This window comes from Dipodomys merriami, unplaced genomic scaffold (genome assembly GCF_024711535.1).
Source record: "Dipodomys merriami isolate MVZ:Mamm:240054 unplaced genomic scaffold, mDipMer1.0.p SCAF_39, whole genome shotgun sequence".
Classification (NCBI taxonomy): Eukaryota; Metazoa; Chordata; class Mammalia; order Rodentia; family Heteromyidae; genus Dipodomys; species Dipodomys merriami.
Window position 1 is genome coordinate 1547442 of NW_027205492.1, and position 11415 is coordinate 1558856.

Here is an 11415-nt window from a genome sequence, read left to right on the forward strand (position 1 = left end):
CATGTCCTGAGTCAGCCCACCAGGTCCCTGGCTGATGGGCTCCAGGGTTTTATTCATGCTCAGTCTAGCTCAAGGACCTGGTCTTTAGACTCATCACACAGCTGCTTCCCTAGGACCCAGCCTGGGCACTGAGAAGCTACTGAAGAACAGGCCCTGGTGTCTACTTTACCACCTTGGTTTGGTGTGTTTCTGTCTCAGGTGACTAACTCACAGGTCCCCCTTTTCTCGGGCCTAGCAGAATTCACTTGCTTGGAATCTTAGAGGTCTTCTCTGGGTCTTCCAGAAGGTCTTCCTCCCCAACTTGCCCAGGGCTGTGGGTAAAGCTGAATGGACACCGGCCAACAGGGGAGCGAGGAGGAGCGGTGGGTGTTCTCCGTGTAATAACAGTTACGGCACGGTCTGACCCTCCTTGGGCACTTGTGAATATGTCAAGCACTTGACAAATGATATTCTTTTCTGTGAGCTCTTTTCTCCCAGGGAAAAGCAAGACACTTGCTAGTGTCTGTTCACAAATACTCATGGCTTTTACTGTGTTTGCCTTTGTCTGTTGCAAGTAGTTTCTAAAGTACTGCAGGTATTTCACACGGACGCTATTGCAGTGAGCCCAGCAGTGCAGGGACTGTGAATTTGAGCCCCAGCTCTGAGGGAAACCCTCACCTGTTCATGAGAATTTAAGGTCAGTTTGCCCACAGACTAATCAGTAGATTATTTCTCCCCCCACCCCACTCTAACTTCCCCTCAAAATAAATTGGCAGATGTGAAATATATGTACATTTTTATTAAGGAACAATCAAAAAGTTTAAAGTACCATTGAGGCCCATTCCAAACTGTACAGTTTGCCCCTGTTCCCCTCCCTTACCCAGATCCACAGATAGAAAATCTAGGAAATGTGCAATCTGCATCTTAGAAATAGCAGCGTCCCCACAGGGGACCTCGGGAGGCCCGGGAGCGCAGCCCCACACCTCCCACCTGGAACCACCAGAGCCCACGCCAAAGGAAGCGCCAGGTTTTACCAGGATAGAAGATTCCCATTCCTCCAGATGGATACACCAGTCGGCCATTTCCCGGCTTTGGTCTCACACTTGGTCGCAGCAGGAGGTGGGCCCCTCTTACCCAGTTCTGCTGAAGGTTCATTTTGCCTCTGGACAATCAAACAGGACAGTTGCCCTTCACTTAGCACCAGAATGATCACGTCTTCAGCTGTCCCCAGGGCAGGGGCAAGTTTGAAGCAAAATGTTCAAATCATTCCCTAGTCTCACCCAGGAACAAAGGGGTTTGGACCGAAGACCAGAATGCAGCTGGTGTTAGATGACCAGAATCAGGACCTGGTCCGGAAGGAGCCCACGGGCCTTCTGCAACCTCCCCAACTTGCCCAGGGCTGTGGGTAAAGCTGAATGGACACTGGCCAATAGGGGAGCAAGGAGGAGTGGTGGGTGTTCTCTGTGTAATAACAGTTATGGCACAGTCTGACCCTCCTGACACAGCTCAACAAAGTGGCTGCTCAGAAGCGTGGGGTTGTTCACTGCCCGGGGTGACCACTGCTGCCCTGGCCTTTGTCCAGTTCCCATGGGAAGGGACCTGGAGGTCATGCTGCCGAGAAGTGGGTGGAACTTTGATCCTGCAGCAAGCAAGCTAAGACAATGAGACCGCTGTATGGACAAGAACCAAAGACAAGTAACGAGATCTCAAAAATGACAGGAGCAGGCACCACATGATGGACACCCTCTTCCGGGGCTTGTTGCTTGGAAAGACCAAGCCTTTGCAGCCTTCTTCGTATATCTAGTGACTTGGGGCTCGAGTATCCATCCTTTATCACAGGCATTTCGCCTTCCACTCCCATCACACTGGTCATTCTGAATCACTCATGGGAGAGAACGCAAGAAAAGGTACTTGTTAGCACACATGCCTGAGCATGCACACCTAGCCCGTTTCCTGGAGGAAGAGGCACTGACGGCAGGTGTCCTGGCTTGCCACCTGCCCTCCCATACGGACAACAGGACAGCGCCAGGCAGTGAGAAGAGCAGGAGAGGAAAATCTCTGCCAGAATAGCCAGCGTCTGTCCTCCCTTGGCTCTGCCTGGCTCCGGCCCAAGCAGCACAAGGGCCAGGCGTGAGGAGGAAACACAAAGCCATAACTACATTCTCTGAATGCCCACGGGCCTGCCTGCACACCAGATAGGGTTTTTAAAACCAGAGAGACAGGTGTTTGCTTCTTGGCATTGGGCAAGCAGGCTCTAGACTGAGGCTCCTGTCCCTTCTCCAGACTTCCTGCTGGTATCTGTGCTAAAAAGAAACCTGCTGTTTCTCCGGTCTTGACTAAACTCATAGATTCACTGACAGTGTGGGATAGTGTGGGGTAGCTGGCTAGTGTTGCTAAGAGCTTGACATCAAGGCTGGCTGCGTAGTCTCTGCTCTCTCCAGGACATGCTCTGGTTAAGCTCCTTGCACTTCACAACTGAAGTGACACACACTGAGCTGGGCCAGCTCAGTGCACTGGGCTCGCTCCCCACCCCATCTTCCCAGTATGGCCCGGAACTGGAAGCACAGATCTCAGCGGAAATGAATTCTACTGGAGGCCTGTAGATTCCGTTTGGACTTTGAGCTGGATCAGGTAGCAATCCAGGAAGCACCATGATAGCCACTTCCTGCTAGGCACAGTCTCAACAGAAACCTGGCATTCTGTTGATGTGTCCCCTTTACCCCCTCCATAGCCTCCTCAGCCCAGGTTTCATGCTCTGCCATTCCCTTCCCACTGAAATGGGCCAGAGCAATGAAGTCTCAGGAAGGGAACCTGTGCCCAGAGGAAGGCTCAGGCTCCACTACTGCCTCTGCTTCAGATGCTAGAGCCCTTCAGAAACTGCATCTCCTCAGCACACAGAGACCACCCCAGGATCTGGGCAGGATGGCTGCAGAGGTGTGTGTTCTCAGGGAAAGGGAGACCCAGGGAGAGGGGCCTCCAGGCCCAGAATGAGAACCAGGTCTCACTAGCCACCTGACCTGGAGACAGACAGCTGTGCAGCCAGCCACATGTGCACAGCACTACCCACCAGGCTGCAGCTGAGCCTGAACATGAATACAGGGCGCAAGAACTTCAGACACGCATCGCCAGGAAGGCGAAGCAAGCTCATGAACGTCCCTAGATAAACAGGGAAAAGGGAAGGAGGATTTAAATGTCCAAACTCCAAGGCTTTAGGATTTCCTTGGCTGCTTCTCTCCTACGGAGTGACTATCCACTTAGGCAGTGATGATTGAACTGACAAAATGTCTACAACCAGATTTTGGTCCTTACAGAGACTACGAAGATTAGGCCCTGGGGACCAAGACGAGGAAGGTGGAAGCAGGCAGCTGAGGGAGGTGCTCACAGAAACACAAGCACCCCACCAGGCCTCAGCCTCCGTGGGAGTTCCAGAGCTGGAAGGAAGAGGGAGGTGACAGAATCTGTCAGAGCCACTGTGAAAAAAATCAAACTGCCAAGACCACATCTCAGTCTGAACGCACCGGAGCTTCCTGGTGGGCAGGGCCTCTGGGGTCAGCTGGGGACAGACTGTGAGTGTAGGTAGCTCAAGTTCCCACCTGTTCATGGGTGGGCAACAAGCTCCCACCCCACTCTGCTCTAGAAAAACTGCAGGAGCCACAGGCCGGGTGCTCTAGTCCCATGACTAGTCCCCTTGTCATTTGGCAAGGATAAAGGAGCTCAAAGGTGAGCAACCACCACCGAAGCCCAGAGCCAGGCAGACAGCCTGAGCCTTTTCAGGAACCCAAGATTCTCAGCTTCCAACTACTCCCTGGCCAAAAAATTACAAGTAATCAAAAATATGCAAAGTATGTATATCATAAATGCAAGTTTGCATGGTCAGAATAGTGATCTGGCTTTGTTGGTTAAAATGGAATTTATCACCCCATGTAAGAAACAAGTCAAACAGGTGATAGGAAATGCTGAAAGATGGTCAACCATCTCTAGTGCACACAGGACAAACCTTTCATCAGTAAAAGCAATCCTTAACTCTGTAGCCCATGGGTGGCCTCGGATGCAGGAACTCCCAGAACTCAACTCTTCAGCAGCAGGCAGAACTGGCCCCTACTCCCAGCTACACCCCACCCCACTGTCAGCATGGCTCTGATTTCTGAGTTAGTGGCTTACTGCACTCACAGCTTGACACCAACAGCCCTGGGTCCCCCAAAGTACCCGCTTGATGATGGCCTGTCACCTTAGGTCAGATTCTGCCAATCCTAAGGTTAAACTACTCTTTCCCCTGTCCAAAGGCAGGAAGAAGAGTCTGTCTAGTCTTCTGGGCTCCTTACTTGGGCAGTCTTTGTCAATCATGGTATAGACCTGGCTCCTGGGCTAATAATGCCTGGAAGGAAAACATGCGAGGGCCAGCATCATGGTAACTCGTCCCTCTAAAAGATGAGCTGGGGAGCCACGGCTGGGGCACCATGTCCCACATGAACTTGTCCCCCATGTGGCTTGTTTCTCCTGCGTTATTGTCTGGATGGTAAATTGAATGTCAATACAAATAACCAGAACACCAACGTCCCGCCATTATGGAAGGCTCAGGTGGGGATGAGGCGCCGGTGGATTCAGCCTTGCGCACAGCTGTGGCCGGCGGCCCTGCACACCAGCATTCCTGCACACACAGGCTGCTTCCCTCGCACAAGGTGCGCGGAGCCCCTCAGGAGTGCACATCAGATGTGCTTTCCAAGTAAAGTACCAGATGAATACTTGTATATGTGGTTATATGAATTGATCTGCAAGTGCATAAAAAAAAAGAAATTCCAGGTGTCTGTTTTCTGAAAGAAGGCAATACCTCACTGTTCTTGGCAATTCCTCAAAGGGTTTGGGGACCAAATAAATAGCTTGATTCCCCAAAGGGAAAGGATATAAAATAGGCTGCAGAATTTGCCCAGTACTCACAAGCTGTTTGGTCCATACAGGGACAGGGAAACAGAAACAGAAAAAACACGTTAGAACAAAGTTTAAGAGCTTTGGGTTTCCAAAGAAAGCCTTCTCTCCTGAGGGCAGGGATTTCCTCCGTGCCGGGCTAGCAGAGTGGCCTGATCATTCCAGAGCTGTGGTGGGGAGGGGGCAGGCACAGTTAAGACACTACTAATCACCTCCTGCCCGCCGCCTCTGGCAGCTCTGGGTCTCCTGATGCTCTGGGCAGCCAGGGTCAGCAGGGGAGCCTGTGGGGCAGGGCAGGTGCTGTGCTTGTGCTGGGGAGGCGGGAGCTCCCCATGAGTGGGGCCACGGTAACCAGCCTTGGCCCGCCTCCCCTCTCCACTCCACTGCTTGTGGCGTGACCAGTTTGGAGAAGCAGTGGCTCTGCTATCTAGCACAGCTTTTTAGCAAGCAAGTTTTCTATTGCTTCAAAGGCACCTTTTCTGGGATTTTTCTCAATTCAAAAGAGGACAGGGGCGAGGCTAAGTAGGTAGAACACTTATTTCCAAGTTTGGGTATATAAACACACAGTTCTACACATGCCCTCACAAGGACTTGCGCAGCTATGTCCAGCACCTCTGGGGCATGCACCCAGCATGCTGAGCAGGCCTTGGTATTGGGTGGGTGTTCCACTGCAAGTCGGTGTTCAGAGCACCCTCACTCTGGTTATTCCAACCTGCAGGGGCTCAGGGAGTGTGGGGATAGGGCTCCAACCTCCACGGTGGCCAAAGCCACCCTGAAAAGTGCCTAGATAAGCCAGGCACTGGTGGCTCACCACCTATAATCCTAGCTACTCAGGAGGCTGAGATCTGAGGATCGTGGTTCTAAGCCAGCTCCTACAGTGAAGTCCTCATGAGACTCTCCAACTAACCACTCAAAAAAAACAAAAACCACCACCAGAAGTGGAGCTGTGGCTCCAAGTTGAAGAGTGCTAACTTTGAGCAAAAGAGCTCAGGGACCGCACCTAGGCCCTGAGTTCAAGCCCCACTACTGACGCCCCCCACCCCCAAAAGGGTGAAATGTGTACGCAGTCAGCTCATTAGATTGACCCAGAATTCAAACTCCCAGTGAAAAAGCAGCATTATCAAGCCAGCCGAGAAAGCTGGCTATTATTTCCGAGGGCCTGGCAGGCCTGGCAGGAGCCGTGGCTGGTCACCGCTCCATGTGGGGGTCTCCGCTCCATGTGGGGGGGTCTCCGCTCCATGTGGGGGTCACCGCTCCATGCGGGGGCCCGGCGTCTTTTCCCAGGGGCTGCTGCCTTGGGGAAGGTGAAGCTCTGAGTGTGCCTTGGAGCCTGGCCCGCTGCTGGAGGCCCCAGCAGGCCTTTCAGAGATGAGGTGAACAGCACACTGCCTTGCTAACCAAAGTTTCTATGGAAGGAGAATGTGTGTCATCTGATGCTTTATTAAATGAATATAAGCGCTGTATATGTTAAAAACTTGATTCTGTCTGTGACTATGAAATCAGAACCGTGGTGTCCCTGGCAGGCAAGAGAACGGCGTGCACCTCTCACGGGAGGCCACGGCTGGGAGGAGGAACCTTCTTGCTGCTTGCTTGGTAGTGGCAGTCGGAGGCGGAGGTGGTGGCTGGGGCTCTGGCTGGCTGCAGGGCTCGGAGGCTCTCAGGGGGTGCCCAGCGGCTGGCCATGAGAACAACACGTGGCAGAGACAGGTCTGGCCCTTCCCCGTGTCTGGGTGGCAGGTGGCACCCACTCAGGCCAGTCCCTCGCAGCAGTCAGTCCAATTCAGTCAGTCTCTGAGGAGAAAACACAGGCAGGTCATACTTGTGTATCTTGGATCTCAGCAGCTTGTACATCCCCGGGAAGAGGGCCCTCCCTGGGGCACTGGAGACACACCCTCCTGCCCGCCATGCCCCCTCTAGCCTGAGGGGAGATGAGAAAGGACTGAACGCTGGCCGAACCTGGCAAGGCCTTCAGACTCCCAGAGGAACCAGCACCAGTCCCACCCCCAACTGCTGGGGCAGAGGCTGCCTCAGCCCCACAGCCCCGGCAGCATCACCACCCTGCCTCTTGGCTCCCCAGGACAACCAACTTTAATCAAGATGTGTGGTCTAAGGTTTTCAAGTTACCTACAACTTGCGCGAACAAGACCCTGAGCCTATACCATGAACTGGAGAAACCAGATGCAGGAACAGACAGACCTCCACTGCATGGCTGGGGTGACGTCCCTGCCATACCCAAGCCGAGGGGAGCCAGCTCATCCTGTCCCCAGCTACTTTTCAACCATAAACTCACACAACCCAAATTCAAGTACACAACTCAGCAGCATTAAGTATATTTACCATGTTCACAACACTACCTTATTTCCAGGTTTTTATCATCCTAAACAGAAGCTGTATACCCAATAAATGGTAACTCCGAACTCCCCCTTCTAAGTCCTAATATCCTATGCTCTACCTTCTATTCCACGTTTGCTTATTCTTGAGGCTTCATATAATAAATTGTGTGTGGCCTACTTCACTGACACGTTTTCAAGGCCCACGCATGTGGTAGGATGTATCAGAATTCAATTTCTTTTTATAGCTGAATAATATCCCATTGTATGTATATATTTTCCCTTTTTCCATTTGTCAGTGGACATTTGGGATCTTGTAACTAATTCTGTCAGTGCCAGTATACAAATATCTGCTCAAGTCTCTCTTTATAATCCTTTTGGGTATATATGCAAACTGTGAAGTGGATAGATCAGATTCTGTTTTGTTTTGTTTTGTTTTTTGGCTAGTTAGTCCTGGGGCTTGAACTCAGGATCCAGGCACTGTCCCTGAGCTTCTTTCACTCAAGGCTAGCACTCTACCACTTGAGCCACAGCCCCACTTTTAGCCTTTTCTGTTTATGTGGTACTGAGGAATCGAACCCAGGGCTTCATACATGCTAAGCAAGCACTCTATCACTAAAGCCACATTCCCAGCCCAGGTCAGATTAATTCTATATTAAACTTGAGGGACTGCTAAATAAAAAAGGTGGTCACAGGCCTTTTCTGCCCAGGCTGTCTTTGAACCACATTGAACCATGATCGTGAAATGATCACTGTCCTCAGAGCTCATCCTCTGAATACCTAAGATTACAGGTGGGAGCTGCTGGTGACTAGCTCTTTTCATTTTTTGAGTGTATTTTTTTAAGTGGCAAAGAGTTTACAAGAGAGAAAGAGAGAGAGAGAGAGAGAGAGAGGCAATTACCTATTCTTCGTGCAGAAAGTGGGAGGACACTCAGTGTCCTTTAATACACTATATATATATATATATATATATATATATATATATATATATTTGACACAAGATCTTGTATATAGACCAGGCTAGCCTCGAACCTGTAATTTTCTTGTCACTGTCTACTGAGAACAGGCAATACAGGAATGCACCACTATGTGAGTCTCAAACTTTTAGATTTTATTATAATCTGATTTATCTTTTATCTTTTGTTGCTTAGGTTCTTACTTAAGGAATTGTTACCTAATCTTCTACCTGTATTTTCCTCTAGCTATTTCTTCTACTGTTGGCTGTTTTGCTTAGATGATTGGCATATTTTATGTCCACTAGGTCTAATTGGTTGTTTTGGCTTTGTATTGTTTTGAGATAGGTTCTCACTATGTTTCTTAGGCTAATCTCCAATTTGTGATCTTGAGAGATCCTTCCTACTCAGGTCTCCTAAGTAGCTTCTGTCCAGCTTTTGTTGAAGACATGTCATTAAAGTTTCTGAGGAGGCCGGGTAGCTTGTGTCTGTAATCCTAGTTACTCCGGAAGCTCAAATCTGAGGATCATAGTTCAATGCCAGCCCAGGCAGAAAAATCCTTGTGACTCCTATTTCCAATTAACTACCAGAAAACTGGAAGTGGCATTGTGGCTCAAAGTGGTAGCTCACTAGCCTTGAGCAAAAAGCAAAAACCAACAACAAAAATAAAATAAAAGTTTCTGAAGGTATGTAATTAAAGTTTCTAAAGAGTTTTTATTACTTCTACCTTTAATTCTGCCTATTTTTTGCTTTACATACTTTGGGGCTTGCTTAGGTGTAGAATAGTAGTTGCTATATCTTCTTGTTTTATATTAAAGCTTTTTTGTTAATATATTGTGTCCTTTGTGTCCAGCCTGCCAGCAGAAGGGCGCCGAAACCAACCTGGACAAAGCCTTCTGGCTGGAAGAGCACAGACAACCTGAAAAATGGCTGAACCCAATGCAGGAGTGCTCTTTCTGGCACTGCTTCGACTCTGACGCTGGGATGTGCTACCGGCATTCCAGGAAGCAGGCTGCGAGTGCTGAGGCCCAGCATAGAGCGCAGAGCGCACCTCTCCTCAGGGGACATGGCTAGACTTGGAGAGACCAGAGAAGGCCAGTGGCCCTGTGTGCTCACACTCTAACTACTGGTGGAGCCTGGGCTCACCAAGCGTTTGCTCTTTCACTTTGCATAGCTGGGTTCTGCCCTAGTGTGTGGGAATGAAAGGAATAGGCGTTATGAGAATGCTAAACAGATGGAAAACATGGCATATTACCCCCCCCCCCATATAAGCAGACCTGGAAGTCTCCTTTATCTTCTTAAATAAATGAAACAATAGTGTAACTAGCTTCAAAATTGTTGTCTTCAAATGAATTAAAAATACTCAGAGGAAGAAAAAGAATTTTGTCTTTTTTAGAGGTTTTTAAATAGAAAGCAACGGGGGTGGAAAAACTGGGGTTTGCCAGGCCAAAGCAAACAATATTCAGCCATTGTATGCAAACAATGGGGCACCGTCCAGGAAACACTGGGACCCATGAGGGGGAGGAGACTGTGGGTGGCTTTGGGGATGAGGCGCCAAATGTAAGACCCTACACAGAAGCAGCTCCTCCTAAACTTGCCAGCCACCCTCCTCCACGATGCCCAGACACACACACACACACACACACACACACACACACACACACACACACACACACACACACACACACACACACACACACACACACACACACACACACACACACACACACACACACACACACACCTCAGCAACAAGTGTTGAAAAGCTACTTTTGCTAAAAAAAAACAACAAAAAAAACCCGACGCTACTCTTGGGCCCACAGATTATCTCAGTGCAGGAGAGCTTCGATCCTTGCCTATGTTTTGTGTATTTTAGTCTAAGCCACTCTCTCGGCAGTCACCTGGGTTCCAGGAAGGGACAAGACTGATCAATAACATCTTTATAACCAGGGACGGAGACTATCCCTAATGAACAACAGAGCTCCCACCAGACCACAGACCACCCAGGAGGCGGTGACGACCTGTTTATCTTGTCCAATGATGACAGCAGTGTGGGAACCCTCCCAAAACAAAGACCGAAATAATGGGCAACCAGGCCAAAGTTGGACCAGGACTGTCTAATATGCACACACACACATACACCCACACATGCTCACAGGCATACCTCACACACAGATGGCTGAAAGGCTAACTTCCTGTGACTGCCTGCGTCACATAAATCTCTCCCTTCTCTATCCTTTACCTTTTGATGTACAGATTAAGAGTAGCCGTTTGCCAGGCACTGGTGGCTCACGCCTGTAATACTAGCCACTAGATCTTAGGATTGTGGTTCAAAGACAGCTTGGGCAAGAAAATCCATGAGACTCTTATCTCCAATTAACCATCAGAAAACCAGAAGTGGTGATGTGGCTCAAAGTGGTAGAGTGTTAGCCTGGAGCAAAAGAGCTCAAGGGACAGCACCCAGGCCCCAAGCTCAAGCCCCACAACTGACAAAAAAAAAAAGAGTGAACATTCATGGGAGTAGAATTCTTGGGAGTTTGGGTCTAAGATCTAAAATGCTGTTTCAGCTTCTGCACATACACATACACCACACTACCACAGACAGGTAGGGCTGCCATTTTGGAGTTTCCCATCCCTTCAGCTTCTGCAAGAGAATCTTCTGGCTCTCACTTGAATTTCTGGATGCCTTCTGTGTTTGGTCCTCTAATGAGAAGACAAATATGAAGAAACAGGGAGAGCAGGGACAGGCAGGCAGGGAACTCAGAGTCCAAGAATACCTGCGGATGTGACGTGTCTGTGGTTTCACAGCTGCCTTTTAGAGTAATCTTCTAAATTTTACTCTTGAGTACTAAGAAACCATGTGCCAGAGAAACTAAAGAACTAAATTCAAGCTTCAGGGCCAATAAATGTCCAAGAGAGAAGGTAATTTTCTATTGTAATTTTCTATTCATTTTATATAAAAAATAACAATAGTATCTTTTTTTTTTTTTTTTTTTTGTCAGTCGTGGGGCTTGAATTCTGGGCCTGGGCGCTGTTCCTCAGCTCTTCAGCTCAAGACCAGTGCTCTACCACTTGAGCCATAGTGCCACTTCTGCTTTTCTGTTGCTTTATTGGAGATAAGAGTCTCACCTGACTTTGAACCACAGTCCTCAGATCTCAGCCTCCTGAGTAGTTCGATTACAGGCGTGAGCCACTGGCGCCCAGCAGAAATAACAATGGATATCTTAAGA

The 11415-nt window shown here is 49.3% G+C and overlaps 1 protein-coding gene across 7 annotated transcripts in view; it reads right to left on the reverse strand.

Annotated features, from left to right (window-relative positions):
• Positions 1-758: 758 nt before the first annotated feature.
• Zhx3 (zinc fingers and homeoboxes 3) overlaps positions 759-11415 on the reverse strand; it is a 112892-nt gene continuing 102235 nt past the window's right edge. For all 7 annotated transcript variants that reach the window (XM_069989759.1, XM_069989755.1, XM_069989758.1 and 4 more), the window contains exon 4: positions 759-6693. In XM_069989759.1, coding sequence (XP_069845860.1) covers positions 6683-6693 — 11 coding nt within the window. In that variant the 3' untranslated portion in view covers positions 759-6682. The remainder of the gene's footprint in view (positions 6694-11415) is intronic.